The sequence below is a fragment of the Diceros bicornis genome, chromosome 6 (genome assembly GCF_020826845.1).
Source record: "Diceros bicornis minor isolate mBicDic1 chromosome 6, mDicBic1.mat.cur, whole genome shotgun sequence".
NCBI classification, from domain to species: domain Eukaryota; kingdom Metazoa; phylum Chordata; class Mammalia; order Perissodactyla; family Rhinocerotidae; genus Diceros; species Diceros bicornis.
In genome coordinates this window covers 83,465,742-83,489,391 of record NC_080745.1, presented here as the reverse complement: position 1 = coordinate 83,489,391, position 23,650 = coordinate 83,465,742, and the positions used below count along the sequence as shown (strand labels likewise).

General features: G+C 40.1%; 1 protein-coding gene and 1 non-coding gene across 2 annotated transcripts in view; both read right to left on the bottom strand.

Annotated features, from left to right (window-relative positions):
- Window positions 1–449: 449 nt before the first annotated feature.
- WDR11 (WD repeat domain 11) overlaps window positions 450–23,650 on the bottom strand; it is a 59,113-nt gene continuing 35,912 nt past the window's right edge. The window contains exons 15-29 of the mRNA XM_058544134.1: window positions 22,655–22,779; window positions 21,776–21,923; window positions 17,085–17,191; window positions 16,570–16,684; window positions 16,034–16,205; window positions 10,122–10,230; window positions 9,134–9,196; window positions 7,389–7,454; window positions 6,427–6,604; window positions 5,668–5,763; window positions 4,709–4,874; window positions 4,097–4,194; window positions 3,509–3,654; window positions 2,662–2,741; window positions 450–1,429 (exon numbers count right to left, since the gene is read on the bottom strand). Of these exons, the coding sequence (XP_058400117.1) occupies window positions 1,272–1,429; window positions 2,662–2,741; window positions 3,509–3,654; window positions 4,097–4,194; window positions 4,709–4,874; window positions 5,668–5,763; window positions 6,427–6,604; window positions 7,389–7,454; window positions 9,134–9,196; window positions 10,122–10,230; window positions 16,034–16,205; window positions 16,570–16,684; window positions 17,085–17,191; window positions 21,776–21,923; window positions 22,655–22,779 (1,827 nt within the window). The 3' untranslated portion in view covers window positions 450–1,271. The remainder of the gene's footprint in view (window positions 1,430–2,661; window positions 2,742–3,508; window positions 3,655–4,096; window positions 4,195–4,708; window positions 4,875–5,667; window positions 5,764–6,426; window positions 6,605–7,388; window positions 7,455–9,133; window positions 9,197–10,121; window positions 10,231–16,033; window positions 16,206–16,569; window positions 16,685–17,084; window positions 17,192–21,775; window positions 21,924–22,654; window positions 22,780–23,650) is intronic.
- LOC131407746 (U6 spliceosomal RNA) lies at window positions 12,223–12,329 on the bottom strand. Its single transcript, XR_009220614.1, has one exon. It is a non-coding gene; the product is annotated as a U6 spliceosomal RNA (small nuclear RNA).

Sequence of the window (23,650 nt, the reverse complement as noted above, 5' to 3'; positions counted from 1 at the left end):
CACCAATGAAAGGATCCTGGACTTCTTCTGGGACATTTAGCCAAAGCACCAGCCTGGGAACAAGCATTCCTGGGACAGGTCCTTCCTCTTCAGGGATCTCAGTTCCTTGTCCGAGGGGACACAAGCTACGATTCCATCTAAAAGTCAAACCTCCTGGTGGGAGTGAGGATACGTGCACCCGGGACATCCAGGAGGGAAAAGATGGGCATGCCACTTCCTTGCCTCACCTCCAGCTGCATGCTGAGCCCTGATCCCTCGGGAACCCAGAGGCAGACCTGCCCTGGGTGCAAGTGTTCGGTCCTGCTCTATGCTGCACTCCTGGAATCCCCACACCCCAGTCTCTGGATTCAGCGAGGGGCCTGGACTTTGGTAGGTGGGAGTTGGACTGACTCCTGAGGAGCCAGCAGAGCACCTGGCCTCATGCACAGCAACAGACAGAACACAAAGGCCTGGCTGGAATTTCCTTTTTATTTATCATTTCTATAAGTTATAGACATTTAAGTTCTCAGCAATAATTTATAATAGTAACATCTCATATATCTCAATTGTTGGAAGAACACAAAGACAGAAAATTAAAGCACAAAAGAGAGACTTCAAAAAGGAGGTTACTGTAACGCATCACAGGAGTTAAAATTTAAAATATCAAAGACTGCACGTACTGGAACAAAACATAAAACTTACAATTTCCAGATGAGCCTATCAGCCTGAAATTACAAAATTTAGCAACTGCCTAAACGAGGGAACCAACAGTCTGTGTTTTCAAGGTGAGAAAACAGGGAATGCTTTGGTAAGTCATCTTCACTGTTGAAAGGTTCCTGCTCTGTTCGTATCTTGAATGACTATATACAAACAGGCACAGTACATATTTGACAACAGGTCTCACGAACTTCTTTTACTACCGAGTTTTCAAACATCTTTTAATTTAGTCAACGAGAAAAGCAATTCAATCACTTTAAGTTTAAAAAAATTAAAAGTATTTCCAGGGCCTCTTAAAGCTCAATCTCCAAAAGTATAAAAGGTTATACATTTTCAAAATCTGAAGCACTCATTTTTTTCTCTGAGATAAATACAGGACAGAGAACCTGCTCCTAACAATGTAAATGCTGATACACTGTTGTGCATGTGTAGCCTTAGAAACATGTGAAACAGCCCACAGGGATCCTGGAAGGGAGGGCACCCTCATCAGTCTGGACTGTGACCGTGACACAGCCAGGCCCACTCCCCGCCCCGCCCTGCTTTTGAGGTCAGATTCCCTGGCACTTATTAACCTGTCACTCTTCAGCCAGTTCTCGCTTGGGGGATTCCAGCTCCTTCAATAAATCTCTGCCAGCTGTTCCAGCTTTTGAAGCAAAAAGAATGGCTGCCTGTTTAAAACCAAGGTTCTTCAAACTTCGGGCATAATCCGCATATATCGCAGAGATGAGTTTCTGTAAACCATAGTTAAGGGAAAGAAGGGCAGAAAGGGCCTTGACTACACCACACAGGCTCCCACAGGCAGGATGCTCAGGAGGACTGTGGAGGCCACAGGAGGGCAGCACTGCAAAGCGCAGGCACATTTTCTCTGGGGGAGGGCAATTCCTGGCTGGGGGAGGCCCAAAGCTTCTCCTTCTCCTAGAAGACCCAACTAACGTCCTCCCAGGTTCTCCCATGACCTACACACAACTCAAGACTGGAAAAGAGATGACAGAAGAGAAACTTACATGCATACCCTGGTGCCATTTGCAAGTCTGAAGGTTGGCAGTTTGGGGGCAGAGAGAGCTGCAGTAAATAGAATGAGAGTTCTATTTACAAAGCCTGCTCCGGGCAGCAGCTCCAGATCTCTGGGTGCTGGGTTTTTGGAGGGGCCTGCTCCACTGTGTTCTGATATTCAAAATGGCTCCTTCCATCTATAGTCAACTTCACCAGTGTCTAGATATATGATGTTGAGTAAGTTCAAGTTTAGTTTAATTTTCTGTAAAAAATGTACAGAAAACCGAATATCTGACACACAGAAAAGAGGCCACGACGTAACAATTCAAGAAAAAGTGCAGTGAGAAGAAGTAGGGCTCTGCAAACACAAGGGGCTGGGGGTTATATTCTCAAGCCTGCTCATTTCGAAGAAAAAAATGTGGATTCAAGTGATGTCTAGAAGACAAAAAAAGTTCCTGCTCACAGGAGGACCACAGTGACTTGCCTGCAAGACACATCTCTTTGAAGTGCTGTGTCTTGGTCCACATTAGATTGTCCCTATGGGTAACAGCGAGTCAGTCTTTCTTATTTATTCCAGTATATATTTTTCAGATAAATATAAACAACTTTACTCCACGGAGTACACTGCTCTGAAATAGTAGTATTTTAAAGTAGCAGGTTCCTATACCTTTCTTAAATTATTTCCTTTACCTTCTTTTTAAGTTCAAACAAAACACTACAAAATTTGGGATCCCTCCCCTTTATAGCCCTCCGTGCCTCCCCGTCCAGCTCAGAGCTGATGCCGGCAGTGCAACAACCTTCAGTCCGATTCTTCCTTCCCATTTCTCCCTTTTTCCTGGCTTTGGTGAATCAGAATATGGATCTTTCTCCATATAATATAGTTCCTGCCCAGGTAGCACGACAGAGAGGAATTCTAAAACCCACTCATGGCACTGGCTTCCTCTTCAGCATAAACATCCTAGCAAAGGATATCTGTGTCCTCACTGAGGTCAATCGCACCGTACTTGAGACAAGCTTCCACAAATAAGGCAGCTCGATCGAAGTATCTCATGCTGCAAAACAAACAACCAAGAGTTAGGCTTTGTGATTTACAGCATTTGCGGGGGACAACTATCCAAGGGCATATTTCTACATAAAGATTTGTATACATTTTCCCTGGAAACCCGAGCGTTATGTCAGTTACACTAGCACCTTTCTAAGCCCTGATTTATAGAGGAAAGGAGAGGAGAACACTCATGTCCCCAGTCCTGAGCTCTTTTTAATTAATACTTTAAAAAAACTGTGAAATAGTTGAAATACACAGAAATCTGCAGAGATAGGACAAGTATTCAGGTACCCACTCTCCTGACTTAACAAGTAATCTTTTGCCATATTTGCCTCAACCTCCCTCCCTTAGTTTTAAATAAACAAAATGTCCCATAAGTGATGGGTATTACTCTTCAAGATATTCAGAGGGGACATCTCCAACTCACCACTTTCTGGCACCTTTTCTACTGTTCTTTGGCCTTCGTCTCAGTTGCTCTACTCAAAGCTGAATTGTCCCCAATTCTTTGAAGACTTCTTTTATATTTTTTTTAAATAAGTACCCGTTAGGTCTGATTAGTATATTGGTAGGAAAATAACATAGCTCCTAGACCAAATGAAGAATGAATAAACACGGACTGTTCCATTCCCTTTAGGTTTTTTAATAAACCTAAAGTATATGCTTCCCCTTTCGCTCCACACATTGAGTACTACTATCCCCCCGGCAGAGCCTCAAGAGAGTGAGAAGTGGTTAGGCACTGCCATCCTGACCAGCCAGGGGGCACTCTGCGGGTACCTGTGAAGCGTCTCGGCCACGCTGGAAAAGCAGCCCAGGGAGAGGAGGACCAGGAGGGCCTTCGACTTCTGGTTGACTTGTGGGGAGCAAAGGTGGTCAACCCACCGCTTTAACACATCAGCGCACTCTTCAGAATTTAAACGGACCTGACAGAGATGCGAGGTTAAAAACAAAGCCATCCTGCACTATATAAAGAAAAATATAATTCAATCAAAATGGGATCTGTTCCTATGAAACAAATGCTAGGCTTTGCTTTATTAGCACGCTGCCCTGACGCAGCTGCCTACCACGAACAGGAGTGAGAACGGCCGAGCCTGTGAGAGCCAGGGGCCTGGCAACACCTCTGGGCTGTAGTCTGGGTTCACACCCAGCAGGGAGAGGAGCCAGCTGCTTTCATTTCAATGCAACCTCCATCTTTCAATAAGAAGAAATGTAATTTATACTCATAAAGAACAGGAGGATGAGAGTTGTAAGAAAACATTTGCAAAGCAGCTTTACAGCCCAAAAAATGCTTCTGAATCAAGAGTCAGAAGCTCAGGACTGAACTTTCTGTCCCAAACGCTCACGGCACTGACTGGAATCGCCTACTTTTGCAAGCCATGCTGCCCGGTTCCACTCGCCGTACGTCTGCAGGTAGCGGCAGGCATCTGCAGCCTTGTCTATCAGGCAGAGCAACTGAACACCCTCTGGAAGACAGAACAGCAGCCCCAAGTGACACTGCACCTCTCTCTCTGACAAGTCACTAAAAAGTAAAATCACTATTTGACTTCATCTAGTCTCGAGCATTTTATACCTACTGGAGACATTCTTGACTTGAATTTTAAAACAAAATATTAAAATAGAGTTCTGCAACGTTACTAGTCACGTAACCAGGATAGGAAGCACAAATATAGTCCAGAAAATGAACAGTAAAGCATCTCTCACTTATTGGTTTTCGTTGTTTTAGTTTGCCCGAGTTTGTCCAATTTATGCCTATTGTTTTGGTAATTATTAATAGTGCCCCCTTTCATTCTTATAAAGTGTTCTGGTTTAGGTGATTCAATTATATGGTAATCTTATAATTGGCTAGCAATAATCTATTTTTCTCCAGCATATATATATATATAAAAAAGAGAAATATCCCTAATAATCAACCACTTTGCTGGGAACAGGCCTGATTTCCCAGAATACTAACAAATATGCCCACGAAGCGTGCCTCACCTGCCAGCTTGCCATTGGCAATCATATTAGTTGCCACCAGCTTAATGGTGCTCTGGGAGGGGCCCGATGAGGTGACTGTTGTGACCAAACAGGCTTTCAGTGAATCACAGTAATAATGCTGGTTATCTGCACTTGTTTCCAGTAGCAACTGTACAGCTCTGTCTGTCTAACAAGAGAAACAGTTCTTCTAATTATGAGACCATCTTCCTCCAACATAACCTCTTTTAACTCATATTTGGAACACAAGTTTATAGCTGAAAGAAGACTTTCATTTTCAAAAATTGCTTGTGGGGGTTGGCCTGGTGGCGTAGCGGTTAAGTGTGCGCACTCCGCTGCAGGGCCGGGGTTTGCCCATTCGTATCCCGGGCGCGCACCGACGCACTGCTTGGCAGGCCATACTGTGGCGGCGTCCCATATAAAGTAGAGGAAGATGGGCACAGATGTTAGCCCAGGGCCAATCTTCCTCAGCAAAAAAAGAGGAGGATTGGCAGATGTTAGCTCAGGGCTGATCTCCTCACGAATAAAAAAACAAAAAAAAACCCCAAAAAACAAAAAACAAAACAAAAAAAAATTGCTTGTGAACGCTTTGTTTACATACACAAACACTGAACAGAAGTACCGCACTGCTTCTCGGGACAAACATAAAACCACAGTCTGGTTTATGTCAGTGCTCAAGTGACAGCTTGTTTTAGCTTTGTACCAGTCAGTTCAGAAACACATAAACAAAACAAAACAGACAGGCTTCATTTGACCTCATGGAAGCCAAAACTACAACCTGGTTAACCATGTATTTTTGCTGTCTCACAAGGTTTGTTGGTCTTATTTTGAAAGAAAGCCTAAATTTTCTTATACTTCCACAGACACACTATGATATATATATATTGTGTGTGTGATGCTCTGAAATACGAATCGCCTAGCAACTCCATGAAACATCCAGAGAGTTATAAAAACTGACGTACTTGACCCAGGAGAAGGAGCTGGTCTGTACATTTCCTGGTATGATCATAAGTTGACCGTTTGACTTCCTGTAGATTAACCCTTTCCAGCTGAAATTTCTACAGTAGGAAAAAAGAAAAGAGAAATTGAGCCTGGATTGTAAGACTTGAATTATTTAAATTTTACTGTAGCTAATCAAGTCATTTTAATAAACATTACTTTGACTTCTGAGATATTAGCCAATCAACTTTACAAAAATCCAACTTAATAAGAATTTGAAAAGAAATTTAATAAGAATTTGAAAAGAAAAAATGTTGAAATGTAATCTGTGTGCAGGTCTGCCTGTTTACAGAAATGGTCACTTGAGTAGAAGTGGATGAAAAAAACCCTACATGTACTGAAGTACCCTACTGGAGGTCAAAAACATTAAGAAGCTACCTTTCTATATATAGAATAGCAAATTCAAACCAAATAAAAGAAATATTTATTTGCAGAAAATTAATAAAGAGCTAATATTAAAATGAACCCTCTAAGTTAAAAATGTTAAGACAAAGAAAAAATTAAAAGACTGTTAATAAAATTTTAATGTGTATTAAAAAACTCAGTGAGTGTTTATGAGCTTTTCAAGTCCCGAGTCAGGGCTTTTTTATGTGAAAGTGCCAAGGGACTCATTTCTATTATGCGGAGCTTAACTGAGTTTGAAAGTTTCCCAAGTTTAAGACACAAAGACGTAAGTAATAAAGATGACAGCTTTACAAGTTTTACTCTATGGAATGTACTACCTGAAAGTAGGCATTCTCACAGAGTATATCATAACATATATCTAGCGGGTTGGTCACTTGGTCCCGAGGAGCGGTTTCTGTAGTGGCTGGCACACTCGCGGACTTTTCCTGGGACAAGCTGTGTAGGTAGTGGGCCGCGACGGTCCAGAAGTGCAGCTCCGATTCATCGCCATAAAGCCTGAGAAGGGTGAAACCAAAGTTCCCACTCAACTCATACAGCGGACTCAGAACTAGACAGGAGCTTCCCACAGTAGCCTGAAGTGCTGGGAGCACAGTGCTGTTACGTGAGAGACCGTTTGGGACACTGGTGTGTGCCTGGCAGGGTGAAAGAGGCGAAGCAGCAACTTCTGCAGCCTCGTTACTGTGTCTCAAACAATACAGGGACCTGACTGCATAGGGCCGCTTCACACTCAAACCTCTCTCTGATCTGTGTTAATAGCAACACTGTGGTTCTGAAGCCTGGGCCAGTGTTTACCAAGACATCTTTCAATCCGGGCCAGAACTTCATAGTAAGGAAGAAGTTCCTCTTCGTAACTGGTTAGATAAGGTGTGGAAATAATTTGCAATTCATTCTCTGGGGAATGGAGGGAAATGTCTTTTTTGTCAGTGACAACTCTACCGTACAGCGAGGAAGTACAGTTTACTGCTTCTAAATCTAACTTTTCGGTATATTTAAGGACATGCCCTTTGTGGCTGATAGTTTAAAACACAGTTTAAAAAGCTGTCAGTAGGAGGGAGTCTTTTCAATAGAGAAGGCCTAGATCTCACATTTAAAACATAATTTCTTTTCCTATTTCCATTACTACTTTCAAAATTAATTGTAAGTCAGATCCAAAGGATGAACTGATATGTTTTTCTAACATCTAAAAGAGTTGTTTGGTCTTAACTAAAAACTCTTAATAAGAGAAACGAGTTAACCTGAAATTCTCTGTCCCTTACACAGAACACTCACACAGGGTTACCTTGAAACGAGCAGGCATCTCTGCAAGAGCGTGAATTCTGGATCAAGCAAGAGTTTCTTTATGTCACTGCAGACAGGAATCCAGACAAAGGCGAGACAAAATTTTTGAATCAAACAATAAAGCAAGGAAATGAGTCAATATACTCTTGAAATGGTAAATTCCACTCAAAGGGTATGTTTAGAACTTAGGAAAGAAGTTATGTTGCCATGACCTTGAAATTACAAAAGCTTCCTAGGGCTTAGAGGGTACCTAGGCTGGGAAAGTAGAACCATCAACCACCACAGGGGCTGGAGGCTCTGATTCTGGTTTACATTCTTTTTTATCTATCTATCTATCTATCTATCTATCTATCTATCTATCTATCTACCTACCTACCTACCTACCTATCTACCTACCTACCTACCTATCTATCTATCACCTATCTATCTGTCTATCATCTATCTATCTATCTATCTATCTATCTATCTATCTATCTATCTATCTATCTATGTATCTTGTGAGGAAGATCAGCCGTGAGCTAACATCCATGCCAAGCCTCCTCTTTTTGCTGAAGAAGACTGGCCCTGAGCTAACATCTATTACTAATCCTCCTCCTTTTTTTCCCTTTTTCTCCCCAAAGCCCCAGTAGATAGTTGTATGTCACAGCTGCACATCCTTCTAGTTGCTGTGTGTGGGATGCCACCTCAACATGGCCGGACAAGCGGTGCGTCAGTGTGTGCCTGGGATCCGAATCCGGGCCGCCAGTAGCAGAGCGCGCGTACTTAATCACTAAGCCACAGGGCTGGCCCCTGGTTTACATTCTTGCAACAGTTCAACTCATGTTTCTGAAAATATGAACAGCTACCTAACTATAGGAACAAGAATGTCATTGTTGATAAAATGATTTTGCTAATCATCAGGAATAGCATATACTCTAGAGAAGATGCATTTAGAATTTATTTTTGAAACTATTCCAAAAAGAAAATACTTAATGAAGAAAGGCTAGTGTTTTTATAAATTGATATTTCTAAAATAACCAAATATAGAATATTCATAAATCAGGGGAGGGAAGATATTCTTTAAATCTATTCTTTTTCATTTAAACACAAATGTTAACCTTTGGATACAGAAAACAATAAAGTAATTATTTTGAATTTGACATCTATAAAACATTCTACTATGGCTAATTTATTAAATATTATAATTATGTGTGACATTCTAGATTGCAAAAATATATTATGTTTTACCAAGAACTCCTTGTGGACTCATATTTTTCTACTTCCTTTGCAATACTATTCCCAATACATACTTTTAAATGCTCTCAGCTCTAGAGAGCACATTAATTTCTCAGCCAGCATTGTGCACACACAGACACAGAGAACTTATTTCAGAAGAGGGAAGCCGACACACAAGAATCGCCCTGTGCCTGTCCTCTACTCTGAGGCTTCGCAGGGGATCTGTGGTGGAGGCAGGCTGAGTGACAAGGACGCTCACACCATAGCTTCTACTCCTGCCCTGACATGAGCCAGAGCAATCTGATACTTATGAACTTGTGGAAGATAGATGTTCTGTCACCGCAACTATTAAATAACTACTTTTTCTACAAAGCAAAGATTCTAAAGGGAAATAAACCTCTATGAATAGAATGGTTTCTTCCTGGGCCACTAGTATTTTCTAAAACACAATTTAATTTTAAAAAGCCTAAATTACTATATTTTTCTTTCTCATATTCTTATCTTTTAATAAAACATAGTTGGAGTGCTTACTTAGACAATGAATTCAACTGCTCTTGAAGGAGATTCTTTATTTCTTCATTTTCTGGATAATCACTGTACAGAAAAGATTTTGAATGAGTTATCTCTTCACCTACAACCATTTGTTTCTTCACCAGGAAAAAGCTGTGCTAATCTAGAAATAACCTCTTTGAAGTCCTTGGTTAAAAACCTAGTTATAGACCAAAATAGCAACAGTCTATTCAGGAACCCACCAATCATCTCTAACCTCTGCTTCTGTCTTAGTCAGAACAAAGAAAAGAGTAAAGACAGTCTCTCTGGCTTTCAAGAAACCAGAAAATTTATCTGTGAGCTCTAAAATCTACCACGTTTAGATTTATGTTAATAAGGAACTTAGCAATGACTAAAGGAATCTGCTCATTCTGCTCTGCAAAATGGACATTCATTTCTCTCATTCATTCATTCCCGGAGAATAGACACCTCATCGCATTACTATTGCTTTGGTTCCCCTAACCCATGCGTACCTGTGCACTCCACGTGGCATAAGTTCAATGACACTTGTGGGTTTAACTAATAACCACTAACAACAGTTTCTGCGAATATTTTTTTGCAGTGAGGCAGGAATTGAGATTTATAAAACCTAAAATACCTCTGAAGTAGGCCCATTCTTGCCGCTTTTAAAAAGGATTTTGAGGCTGGCCCCAAACTCCTCTTGGCCTCAACTGGCCCTCTTCACAGTCACTATGCCACGCACCATCTTCAGACTGGGAGACGACCACACAGTCACTGAGCGCAGCCTGTGTACTCACAGCTGCCACACACTCACACTTCTATGAAGGCCCCAGAGGGGAAACGAGAGGCAGACTGGCGACTGTTTTAGTGTGGCTGCCGTCTCTGCCTCAGCTTGATTTTAAGGTTCCAATCCTTTTAAGCCCTGGAGTACAGGCCACTACTGATTTTCATGGGTGTCCTTCAACTCCAAGGCAATTAAGAAAGGAAAACAAAAATGGAAAAAACTTACACATGAGAAATGTCCAAAGAATACTCTCCATTCCAAGGCTGGTGTAATAAGAAAGCTTTCAAGGCGAGGGAGGCCCTTGGAACAAGGAGATACGGGCACCACACAGGCTCTAGACAAAAAAATATATATTTTTTTAAATAAAATTACAGTAAGTCAGTAGAAAACAATGTATAATGGGACGGTGGGGGAGATACTGTGAGATGGAATCTCCTGTTCCCCAACATCCTTTCACTCAGTGATCTGACACCCACTAATGACCCTTGCTTGAATCAAGTACTACAACAGGAGTTGCAAATTGGTGATTTTCTAATTCTATCATTCTGTCTAGATTTATCAATCAACGTACTTCTGTACACATGAGTTTTCCCTTCCTGCCCACATCCCCTTCTCTCTTTCTTTGAATATTACTACGGAATGATGGATCGTTTTTAAAAAATTCAGCACTGGCATCAATACTACCATTATTCCTGTGATGGTCAGACTGCCCCAGATTTGGGGGTGGAAGCCCCTCAAGGCTGGTTTCTGTATCCTTACAACACGCTGTCACTGGTTTTTCAGTCCTTCCTTAATTTCTGGCACCACAGTCTGTCGCAGGCCCATCGTGCACCTTCTCTGCCTCTGTCCTGGAACACACTGTCCAAGGAGCCCTGGTTCTTTTTAGGCAGGAAGTGGAATTTATAAACCAAAATCTGGGTACTAGCAGTGCTCATTGCCATTGAAACGTCATCGCTTCCAGGGCTGAAATCAGTGTACTGAGCCAGAAAATACTTTAAAAAAAAAAAAAAAAATTCATGAATTTATACTGGTACCTCCAATTCAAACCCAGCCTGGAATGTTCCTCCTCATCACCCCCCACTCCACATTTGTATCTCCCTTTTCCCTCGGTAGGAACCCTAGTTCCCCCAAATTGCAATTTATTTACTAGTTTGTTCCAGCCTGTAACATGCACAAAACAGGGTCAAAATTATTGGAGCCACTGTTAACTACTCAAGTAAAATTAAAATTCCTTTGCAACTCCTTTTGTCCTTAGAATACAAAGCGCTAAGGTGCACAGTGAGAGTTCTGTTTGTGTGGTTATGGTACCAATTGGTTATACAGTAAGGTTCAACTGTTTCTTGTGTTCAGTTTTAGGGTTTGCTTTTTCTTTCATCCTTCTCGTTTTCATTGTTATTTTTTGAACATGGAAAACATTTAAATGATTCAAAAGTTGAAACTATAGAATAAAGGTATATTCGAGAAGTTTCACTCCTATCCCCATTCTCTTCATCTTTCTACCTCCTATCCATGACCATTGTCTTTAGTTTCTGGATTATTATTGGTTTCTTTCTGTAAAATAAGCAAACGCCTACACAGACTATCTGCACTCTAACATGCTTGCATTTTTCACTCACACATATCCTAGATATCACTCTGTATCAGTTCACAGAGATAGTCCTGATTCTATTTCACTGCTGCATAGACTGTTCCATTGTGCAGATGTTCCCAAATTTATTCAAACAGTTTCTATGGATAAGTAGTTACTCTTTCCAAAATTTTGCTATGGTCACATATGTGGATGTACATCTGAGGGTACATTCTTAGCAGTGGGACTGCTGAGTAAACAGGTAAATGCACATGTAGCTTTGTCAGATATTGCCGAATTCCTTCCTACAGGACTGCTGCGCGAGCGGAATGTGAGAATGCTTGTTTCCTCACAGCCTTGCAACAGAGTATGTTTTCAAGCTCTTGAATTTCTGTTAATCTAATAAGTGAGAAACAGTTTCTTAGTGTAGTTTTTTCTCACTCAATCATTCAACTTTATTGAGTACCTACTATGTTCCAGGCTCTGAAGATACAGCAGTGAACAAAACAACCCCAAATCTCAGCCCTGTGGAGCTTATATTTCTATTTGGGGAGAAAAACAAGATGGATAAATAAAACGTATAGGATGTCAGACGGTGTGAAGTGCTGTGGAGAAAAGGAGGCAGAGAAGGGGGACAGCACACTGCACAAATCTTAAGTGTACTGCTTGGTGAAATTTTAGCAAATCCTTGCAAGCCTCCCACCTGCCCCGGCTTTCCCAGAAGCCTTTTCTGACCTCTTTTGTCTACAATGACTTCTCAAAAATATGGAACACTTTACGAATTTGTGTGTCGTCCTTGCACAGGGGCCATGCTAATCTTCTCTGTATCATTCCAATTTTAGTATATGTGCTGCCGAAGCCAGCATCGTACTGTGGTTTTAATTTGTATTTTTCTTATTATGAATAAAGTTGAGCATCTTCTCATATGTTTAAGGGCCATTTGTGTATCTTTCTTCTTTTTGTGGACAGTCTGTTAATGACTTACAAATACTTTCTCCCAGGTTATCATTTGTGTCTTGCTTTGCTTATAGTTTCTTTTGCTATGAAAGGTTTTTGGTTTTTTTAATTTTTTCCATTTAGTCAAATTTATCTTTTCTTTTATATCCAGGTTATAAAGGAAGGAATGTAGTACCTGTGAAGAATGAGGCTTTTCTACCTACCTACAGAACCATTAAAATCAGCACTGGAAGGGATGAAGGTGGTTAGTTTACTTAAAGTTCTTTCTTTCTCTTCATCCCTAATTGATGGCAAACCATGATTCTCAACTTTTCAAGTCAGCTCCTTTCACTTTCAGACAGTAGTAGCTGATGGCATTAAGCCACAAAATGTTTGGAAATAGTACATGTCAGGGAACAAAAAATTAACAGTACAAGTTAAACTTGCACTGGTTCAAGAAAGTTTCCATGCTACGTGGTAGTTTCTTAACCAATAGACAACGAAAAGACACAAGAGAATCATCTTACAAAGCAGCATTCCAGAGTTTTTATGCAATGTGAGCAAGACAACAGTTATCAAGTCTGAGCAAACTGAGGGAAATGTCTGATTTTTAAAAACAAATATGTGTTATTTCTCCAAAGCAAAATACTATTGACAGCATCCCAGTGAGCATGAACATACAGGAAGTGGCCTCTATTACACCCTACCCTTCAATGAATTTAAAACTTTCTTCTCAAGGGCAAAGATCAGCCATGAAAAAATAACAGGAGAGCTGGAGAAACTCACCAACAAGAGCTCATTCACTCCCGGAAATTACACAATTAGAACGAAAAGGTGGTTGGCATCATTGCTACTTTTTCTTAGACACATTCTGCTTAGTCTGGGCTATTGCCATCTGAGGTGTTAATCAGAAACATGCCCAGGTGTTAGCTGCCTATTTGACAGTCGCAATGCAGAAAATTAGGAACTCAAGAGCCAAGAAGTAAAGCAGTAGAAAAATGACTCCCACACTTGGAGGTGGCAAATGTCAAGGTGAGCAGGCAATCTGGGAGGAGAGGCCTCTGCTTTGGTGATTTTGTTCACTGTGATACAATGAGGGGGGAAGAAGGGAGACAAGGGGCACTACTGACATTTTGGGTGGGACAATTCTTCATTGTCCAGATTGTTCCATGCTCTGCATGTTAGCATCCCTGGACCTCCCCACACCCATAAGTCATGACAACATTTCCAAATGTCCCAAATGAAAACTCTTGGAAATGACCGTGGAAAACTGAGGCAGACAAAGAGGAAAGGTCTTGTACGTATCTGATTTTAGAAAGCTTCTTTCCCTATGTGCTCACTTAGGAAAAATGTGTTCAGCAGTGGCCCAAACAGCTGGGGAGGAAGTTAGGTTGAATAGCTCTGACACCCTGTCGATACTGTTTCAAGTGTGTGGAAACTGCATCATACTAGACTGTTATTAAACAAGTCTCATACTCTTGGATTCCTTTTAGATACTACTAAAAAAAAAATTAAGGTTTTTTTAATGCCATTTTATGCCCCTGATAAATAAGGCAGCAGGCAAGAAGGGTTCTCCAACCCCAAAACAAACATGCCAATCTTCTACATTTGTCTGACCTCCCCTTTTACTGGGGATAGAGGCGGGGGGGTGTGTGCGTGTGTAATGTAAATAAAGGGGGGTGGAGGAAGAGGACTATCTAAGCTGTTCTAAGAAAACACACTTGAATCAATATTTTATGATATTCTCTACTCGTTATCAGGAAGAACTGAAGAAAATATATTAAATATATCAATGTATATGACCTAAAGTGATTTTATTTTTATCCCATATCACTAAGTGCAAAATATATTTCTAATTCCCCAGAAAAGAAACATATTCTATCAAACATATTTTTCCAAGACCAAATCAGCATGTATCTGGAGGTAAACCCACACACATCTTTTTCCTAATTCCGTATTTACACTATCACCAGTTTTTATTATTTAACATTTATTGAGTGTTGTCCTGAGTTTAAAGTTCAATTTGTGAAATGTATGCACAATTTTATTGACCTTTCCCCATTACTATTTAAAAATTTTTTCCTTTCTGGCTGAGGCTGCACCACTAGAGACTGGATAGGAATGATTTTTGTTTTTTTTTAATATTAGGGACGCTTTAAAAGAAAAATGCAATCTAAAATCTGGCTGCAGGTCAGATGTTCAAGTACGGTATTAAACATGGGTTAATGATGAGCGCCAATTCTGCAGTCAGTTTAATTTAAGAACAAGCTACCTTGGCTTTGGAGCATTTTAGATTCAAATTATAAATTAAAGGTAAAGAAAAGCTTTTCAAACATTTAGATTATATTTGCACATCTCTTTACCTAGAACCAGTAACTAAATTAAAAGAAAAATCATCTTTGAAGTTCCCTCAATTTCCTTAATACCTTTAGGTTTAAAATTAATATCAACGTTGTCTTTCTTGGGGAGGAGGTCTTGCTACTGCTGCAGAGTTGGCAGATGTCTCAAGGACAGATATGGGAATGCAATGCTCAACTTCTGGCTTCACCAGACGGCAGTTACAGTTACACAGGAAGAGTAAGAAGGGGTAGTACCCAACTACAGCAGCAGGGATGGGGCGGTGACAAAAACAAAAGCACACCTCGCATAAGTTAAAGGTAGCCCAGCCAACATTAGCAGCAACTTGGTTGTGCCCCAAGCATGAACGTAATGTGAAAGGGCAGGTTTTCAAAACGTTACTGTCTCTGAATGTGCCAAAGACCGACTCCACAAAGGTACAGACAATTCCCAGAGCTGACCGTTCTAGCCTGAAATTCAGTAAATGACTAAAACAAGTCTCTTATGAAATTTTTTACAGATCAGACAGCCCGGAGTGTACACCAAAGGCATGCCTGGAGAACACAATGCAGGAAGTTTCCTGCTTTGCTTCAGTTAGGATCAGCATATCTGTCTCTATCCAAAAGTGTCTTCCAAGGATGAACAGTGCATTTCATTAGACAAAAGCTGCCTTTCAAACTGACTGATGGGTGCATTCATAATCTCCTTATTCTTTTTTTAAAGTCACATATGAGGTTATTTTTACTAAAATATTTTTTAGTCTGGTAAAAATCTCAAAACAACCATACAAAAAAGGGTAATATAGCGCAATCATCTAATTTTGTTTTGACTGGCTATTTAACAAGTCATAAGATACACATCAAAATTCATGATATTGGGAACACTTTCCAAGGTGATTTTTCAATGATATACAGTTGCAAAAGATATAAGGCTCATTATTAAAAAGCCAGCAGCACCTTGCCACTAGATTCATATTGTCTGATGAATTCTCCTAACTTCTGAGTAAGCCATTTTTGTAAACGTAAACATCTTTGATCTTTTGACACAGCACTCAGAAAAGGGTCAAAGAAGGGGCACTTGCCAAACCAGAGTGGGGAATGACTGATGCCTGCAGTTACAAGGAGTCTGGTTTCTCAGTGGTAAAAACACTCAAGCTTTAAGTTAATATATTTTCTTAAACTCAGATTCTTAGAAAATAAGATTGAAATGAAACAGAAGCAGCTCTCTCCCCCAGAAGACAGCCGCTTGTGCAAAATAAAGACAGGTTTCAAAGCACGCTTTCATTAGAATTCCATACCGGTTAACTCTTGTTCATCCATTCTGAAACACGTTGACTTCATAGACATCTCCAGGACTCTGATACACCCATCATCTGATGCCAAGATCACTTTATCTGATGTACACCAGTCCACGTCCAATATCCGAAAGGTCACATTTCTTCCACTTCTTAAACTGCTCACCATCTGAACCTTCAAGAGTGAATTTGGTTGTCACTTTCAGAAAGAAAAGGAAGATGTTTATCATTCTGGATTAAATGGTCAAGGAAAGACAGTGCCTAAGGCAAAGGCCCAGTGCAAGTTTACAACTGAACAGTCTTTGGCAATCTATCTTCTACGTGCAGACTGCATTTCAAAGGACCCAAAGACAGCAGTAACATTAAAAACAATGTGTTGGGCTGTCACCTTTAGAACAGAAATACTGTAAAAGAAAATTGTTTTAAGAAGCTTGACAAACCCATTATATAGTTTTCATTTCTAAATCAGAAGAAAAGACTAGACAGTTTCTGTGACCAGCAGCTTCGTCTGCCACGTACCCTCGTGGGGCTGGGCCTACCTCTTTAGTATCCCACACTTCAGCTCCATCATTGTACATTGCTATCAACTTTTGGTTTCCTTTACCAGGAGCAAAACGAATCTTCCTCACCCAACTTCGGTGCGTAGGTATCCCTCTGAGAACAAACAAACAAAAACCAAGACACCAACATGAAGCAGAGTACCATCTCGTCACCAGAAACCACGTCCAACGTCTCTTTCTGTTTCCATTTTTGACAAGGTCAGGTGATGGGAGAACCACTGTCCTTTCTGGAAAAGGGGCAGACCTGGCAGAAAGGGTCTGCAGCACTTCTGCATGAGCCACCTGCAGATAAGGTATGCTATGAATGATCCAGGGCTTGGCTCAAGGCCCTTCCTCTCAAGTTCAGTGACAAGAGACCCAAAGGTCCAAGCTACACCTGGCCATGTTTAGTGATTCTGCTTATAAATACTAAGTCACATGCCTCCACTGGAATCTCACTCAGAGGTTACTTTTTTTTTTTAACCAAATAATAAGATTGCACACTTGACTCATACCTGGATACTCTGCCTTTCAAATCCCAAAAATTTAAATTTCCATCCACATCTCCAAGAACTAACGTATCACCTTTCCAAGCGATGCAGGTAATACTACCCATACTTCCCTAGAAGACAACAGCAACAAATATACATAAATTTCACTACTTAGAGACTGTCCTAATAGATATTTTTACTTAATAACTGTGATGAAATAATAAAGATATTTTAATAAAATGTAATTATAAATGGTTTGGTTTAGCATAGATGCCATCAAACACTAACAGACAGACATTGCAGACTAAAAGAGCTACCTAGCATAACAATTTCAATCACGAAGAAACAGGAGATTTCAATTTGATATCTATTAAGTTATCTGAACTAGATATATAGAGAAGGGATGTCTTTAAGGAAGAAAAACCTTAAAGAAAAGAAAATTAAAGGAAGAAAAAAGGGAAGGAAAGTAAATCCTTTCCAGAGAGCTTGTCTCCAACTTCTCTCACTGCTAAAGGATAAACAGATCTATTCTGGGGGGGACTCAAAGCCATTTGATAACTAATGGTGCAGTAATTTTTCTATGGACAGAGGATCCAGAGCTTCACTGGTACCTTCTGGAATAATGAAGATGAAGAGATATTGTATATTAAAGGCATCTGCACAATTTGAATTCACAGAAAGCTTTGCAAAGAAGTTACATATGAAAACACAAATACAAGAATGAAACACTACTGTAAAAACTAAGTGGGGAAGAAAGGAGTCTGCAGCTCTAACAAATGCACAGAGGTAGTGTGATAGCGAGCTGAGGAGCCTGGGCTCTGGAGTTGGCTGCCTGGGCTTTATCACTTAACTTGTTGTGTGATTTGAGGCACATTTACTTAATCTTTTTGTGTCTTGGATTTATCATCAATAAAGTAGGGTAAGCTCATGAAACTTGAGGAGTTCCTATTAGTGTTAATAAATTCATACAGGTAAAGGCCTTAAAACAATGCCTGCTACACAGTAAATAGTCAATACACGTTAGCTATTAAATATATTATTGCTCAATTACTTCTCTACTTATTAAGAGAAATCTTGTTTTTGCATTTACAGAATATAAAACTTCACGTGCTTAGTTCTCATGGTATCCATAGTAGGGAGTAGGAAAGCTCCAAGCATTTGCCAAACTGACTATTAACAGACCAGCACATACACCAAACACCGTGTAAATTTTAGTGGCAGAAAAAACTGGATTAAAAATGAATATTTTGGGCCATCCCTGGTGGCCTAGGGGTTAAGTTTGGCACACTCCACTTTGACGGCCCAGGTTTGGTTCCTGCGCGTGGACCTACACCACTCATCAGTGGCCATGCTGTGGTGGCGACCACATACAAAATAGAGAAAGACTGCCAACAGATGTTAGCTTAGGGTAATCTTCCTCAGCAAAAGAAAAAAGAATATTTTAATGAATTTGACAATTAAAAACTTAGAAAGTTATGTTAAATAAACAGAATTCTGTAAAATATGAAGCAACACTCCCAATTCTTATTTCTATTCTCCTGACCACATTAACAAAACATTTAATTAAGAATATGCATTTAAATTTACTTTTCAGTGTTTAAAACTTTCACATTCTATAATCTTACTTTCTAACTGCTAAATATTAGAATATTAAAGTTTAAATTAGCCCAGAAATCAGTGTTACCAGCTTAGAATTACATGTGATGCATTAATACCACTGTACAATTAAATAATCCAGACCTTTCTACATAAGACTTTGTTGATGGGATATAAGCCATATGGAGATACCAAGGTGCTTTCAGAGGATGTGGCACAAACTTGCTTTGTGGCTCCAAATAATCCCAAGAGAAATAATGTAAGATTAAAACTTAATCGAGTATTATTAGTAGACACTGGGTGTTGCCTACACGTAAAATATGATGTTCAAACGACCAGAAGTAAGGCTGGCAGCAAAGCAGAGATACTCATTCTGTCCCATTGTTCCAGTCTTCTGAATACAGGCAGTCAAATACAGACACTCCATGCAAACATAATTTAAAATACGCCAAGCTTTTCTCTTCTTTTTATCATTTTTATATACTCTATAGTTCTGGAGCCAAATTCCAGAGGGAAAGTTTCAACTCAAAACAAATGTTTCATACTTTACATTTGGAAAGAGGGTAAAAGAAATACCGGATTAAAATAAGCAAACAAAACCTCTGCCTACATTCTTACATTATAGTACTAGGAAAATATTTTAATTACAGAAAATAAAAATAATGAACCAAAACCAATTCCTTGTGTATTATATAGTAGACGCTCAATTACCTTTCCCTAAGAATAATCTGCTCTAACATATGTAGTAATTTCATTGGAGGCTGGATCCTTATTAGGCTGGTCTTTCCTTGAGGAAGCTGCTTCTAGCTGTGGAGTAAAAGGATCTGGCAGGCAGAATAGAGCCTTGCTATATCCTGACTTCAGGCCCCCACGAGAAAGGATAAAATCTTAAAAGCTGTGTGGTGCAATTATCATCCACTTATGAAAAGGAAAACATGAGTCTAACGTCCAGAAATTTTCAATTTTTTAGGGGGTGGTAGGGAACTGGCATCTCAAAAATTATTGGATTATTTCTACATTCTAATCTCAAATGTGAAGTGATGAGAAAACAAAGAGACTGAGCTCTTCGCGAGTGGCACTAGACGAGCCCCACTGGGCTTCCCTGGGGTTCTGAGGGAGGAATACGTGTATTACTAAGAGAGCGAACTGTGATTCTCCAAGGACAGCTACAGTACCCCGCAACTCTTATGTCTGCATTCTCTCACTATAGTTTTTCTCTCTACACACTTAGGTTACTTTTCCTATTGTAACTACCGAATATCAATCTTTCACATTTGCATTATTATTTTCACCCTTCAAACTAGTGAAAATGTTTGGCAATATTAGAGATAGTTCAAAATAAGTCTCAGATATGACTTGTTCTATATGATAATAAAAATGAAATGACAGTGTGAAAAGCACTTTCCTGTTAGTTTCTGTTTTTAGGAGAGAAGGTTGTTTGGATGCCCTCAACTCTTCTAAAGCTGTTAATAAGGAAGATGTGGTACCCGCCTCTAAGAGGCCCCCGCTGAATCTGCCTTTCGACATTCATGTCCCTTGGTAGTCACAATGAATAGGGCTAACACGTGAACCAATAACATACTGCGGAAATGACAGAGTGTAACTTCTGAAACCAGGTCCTAAAAGACACTGCAGCTTGCTTTGTGCTCTCTTGGATCACTCGCTCTGGAGCCAGCCAGCTGCCATGTCATGAGGACACTCAGACAGCCCTATGGAGAGGTCCACATGAGGAAGAACTGCGGCCTCTCACCAACAGCCAGCACTCATTTGCAGTGGCCATGTGAGTGAGCCATCGTAGAAGTAGATCCTCCTGCTGCAGCCAACATCCTGACTGCAACCTCATGAGAACCCTGAGCCACGTGTAAAATATGGGGGCTGGCATTCAACTGAAACAGTCCTTTTTTTTTTCTTTTTGGTGAGAAAGATTGGCCTTGAGCTAAGGTCTATTGCCAATCTTTCTGTTTTTGCTTGAGGAAGATTGGCCCTGAGCCAACATCCATGCCCATCATCCTCCATTTTGTATGTGGGATGCCACCACAGCATGGCTTGATGAGCGGTGCGATGCGCAGGTCCACACCCAGGATCCGAACCCATGAACCCCGGGACGCCAAAGTGGAGCGCATAAACCCAACCACTATGCCAGCGGGCCACCCCCTGAAACAGTCCATTTTTATTATATTATTTTTTTATTTTTTGCTGAGGAAGATTCGCCTTGAGCTAACATCTGTTGCCAATCCTCCTGTTTTTCTGCTTGTGGAAGATTAGCCCTGAATTAACATAATATCTGTGTCAATCTTCCTCCATTTTGTATATGGGTCACTGCCTCAGCACAGCTGACAAGTGGTATAGGTTGGCGCCCAGAAACCAAACCTGGGCTGCTGAGGCAAGCCAAACTTAACCACTATGCCATGGGGCCAGCCCCTACAACAGTCCATTTTTAGATGGCAATTTTAAATAAATACGTATACTTCAAGAAATCATCTCATGCCTCCACTTAACCATTATAGTAGTATTAGTTAACAAAAACATTTTCTTATTCCATCTGTTAAAAACAACCTGTGAGATACATGCTGACACAAATTATTAACCACGAAACCTTAGAGGATTGGACAAGGCCATGAAAAGGATACATATATATAAATTAGTAAATGTTAATAATGCTATTACACTTACAACCTGATTACTATTATCCAAAAATAATACCAGGTTGTAAGTCAAATCCTTCAGGGTAATGCCTGAAATGGAAAGAGGAGAGACAGTGGAATCAGATAGACAGCCCTGAGTTTAAAACTGCCACTCACTAAGCTGGGTAACTTTGGGAAAGTCACTTATTCTCCCTCACTTTTGTCAGAGATAAAATGGAAATAATTACTCATGGATTATTATGGGCATAAAAATGAGTAGCACATGATAAATATTTAATCAAAGTAGTTATAATACTATTCTCTAGCAGTCAGAACAAGTTTAATCAATGATAACATCTCCTTAAAATAGTAAAGTTTATTTACATTAAACTTCTGAAATAGCCTTCCAACTTTACTACAGCTTCACTGGACATGGAACCAACAAAATCTTCAATAAGGACTCTTAATGAAGATTTAATCAAGGGGTGGACTCACATCTGGTGGAATTCGAGCACTATCTTTCACGGAGTTCCCTTCAACAGTGAGATGATAAACTTGGCCGTCATTGTCGGTAAACACAAAATGCTCCCGGGCAGAGATGTTCTGACTGAGTTCAGATTTACTTTCGGCCTCCTGCAACAAGCTTTGGGATAGGGAGAAATAAGATAAACGTATTTCTTTTCCCTAGAGAGACACTCATAATTAACTCTTCCAAAATACACATACATTAACAGGAGATCCAAACCATTAAAAAAAGATGAAAAGCCTGAAACTAATCTTTGCCCCGCTAATAATAGGAAAATACAAATTACTCCCAAATAGTCATAGTACGAGAGAACATGTACCCTGTGCAGAGGAACGCAGAGATTCAGACTTCACACACGAAAAAGAAACCTCTTTGTTGTTTCTGCTGCAGAACACTCCTCAGCAGAAGAGAGGTCTTACCTTGACACATCATTCTCTCTGAGGTTTTTTATTTGTAAAATTGGTGGAGATGGAGACAGTACATAAATTTAGAATTCTCAATATATTTTCTTTGGTGTACATAAATGACAATATGATCTATCTGTATGTTCATGCCATGTTTACTTGAATTTTAGAAGCTGAAGTTTATGGAACAGAAGGGCACTGAGAATGATCATACTCACCAGCAGGTGTCGATGTGCGGATATTACCATATAATTTACTGACTGCACTAAGCAATGCAATGATAAAACTAACTTGTCAGTAAGCTGGGTATGTACTGAAACACCAAAGTATGTTCAAAAGCAAAGTGTAACTTGCTACTAGAGATGCCTTTGGATCACACTTGTCACATTCCCAACCATGACAAGGATATTACAAATGACAGCGGCAGGAAACAGCACACTGCACCTGATCACAGATGACTCGACGATGCTCAGCTCTGTGTCTGAGACCACGGTCTGGCGGGCCATGGCCTCGCGGGTGGCCAGCTGCTTCTTTCTCAGGCTCTTCAAGTTGTGAGATGGTGACCACTCCTGTGAAGCAAAGACATACACACTAAAAGTGCTCAGTTTCCTTCTGTCAAAGAATCCTTTCAGAACAGCTGGGCATATTCATCATTGCCAAGTACCACTTATTATTACTACACAGAAATTCACAACTTGTTCTTAGGTTTTACCTATTTCTAGAAAAGCTGAACGAATGCATTTTAATTAAAGCTTAAGGTAGCGGATTTTAATAATCTACCTCTACCTCCCCTACCTCTGATCTTTAATTAGAGCTTAAGGTAGAAGAGTTTAATGGCAAACTTCCAAAAGGTCTAACCTTTTGATGCCTTCTTTTTCCATAAAATGAAAATAATAAATTCAATTATGGTATCTCCTATTCCCTACCTCCACCCACTCTGCCTTAGGTGCACAGGGTAAGATAACCATATTCCTCTAATCATGACCCATTATCACCCATAGGTCCACCTCAAACCTCTTGTTTTATTTCCTTATGATTTTATATTTTCACCTATTCTAATGCACTTAATGTAATATCCTCTTGTATGTATAAATTCTTAACGTAGTTATTTTACATGCATGTATCTGTAATTTACATAAATTGTAATGTACCGTGTTATATATCTCATTCTGTTTTTAACTCTATTCACTCAGCACAATGTATTTAAGTTCCATCTCTGTTGTTTCTGCACACTATATAATACTCCAAGGGTGCATCCACCAACTTTTAGTCTGTCTGGTCTCTCAGCAAAGGACCCCCAGATTGCCTCCAAACTCTGATCCTGACAAATTTAACACCGCAGTCACTATCCTCAGAAAAGTTCCTTTATGACCAGGAGTTGAACAGCTGGAGCACAGAGGATATCTGTGTTTACCTAAGTGCCGTCAGCTTGCTCTACAG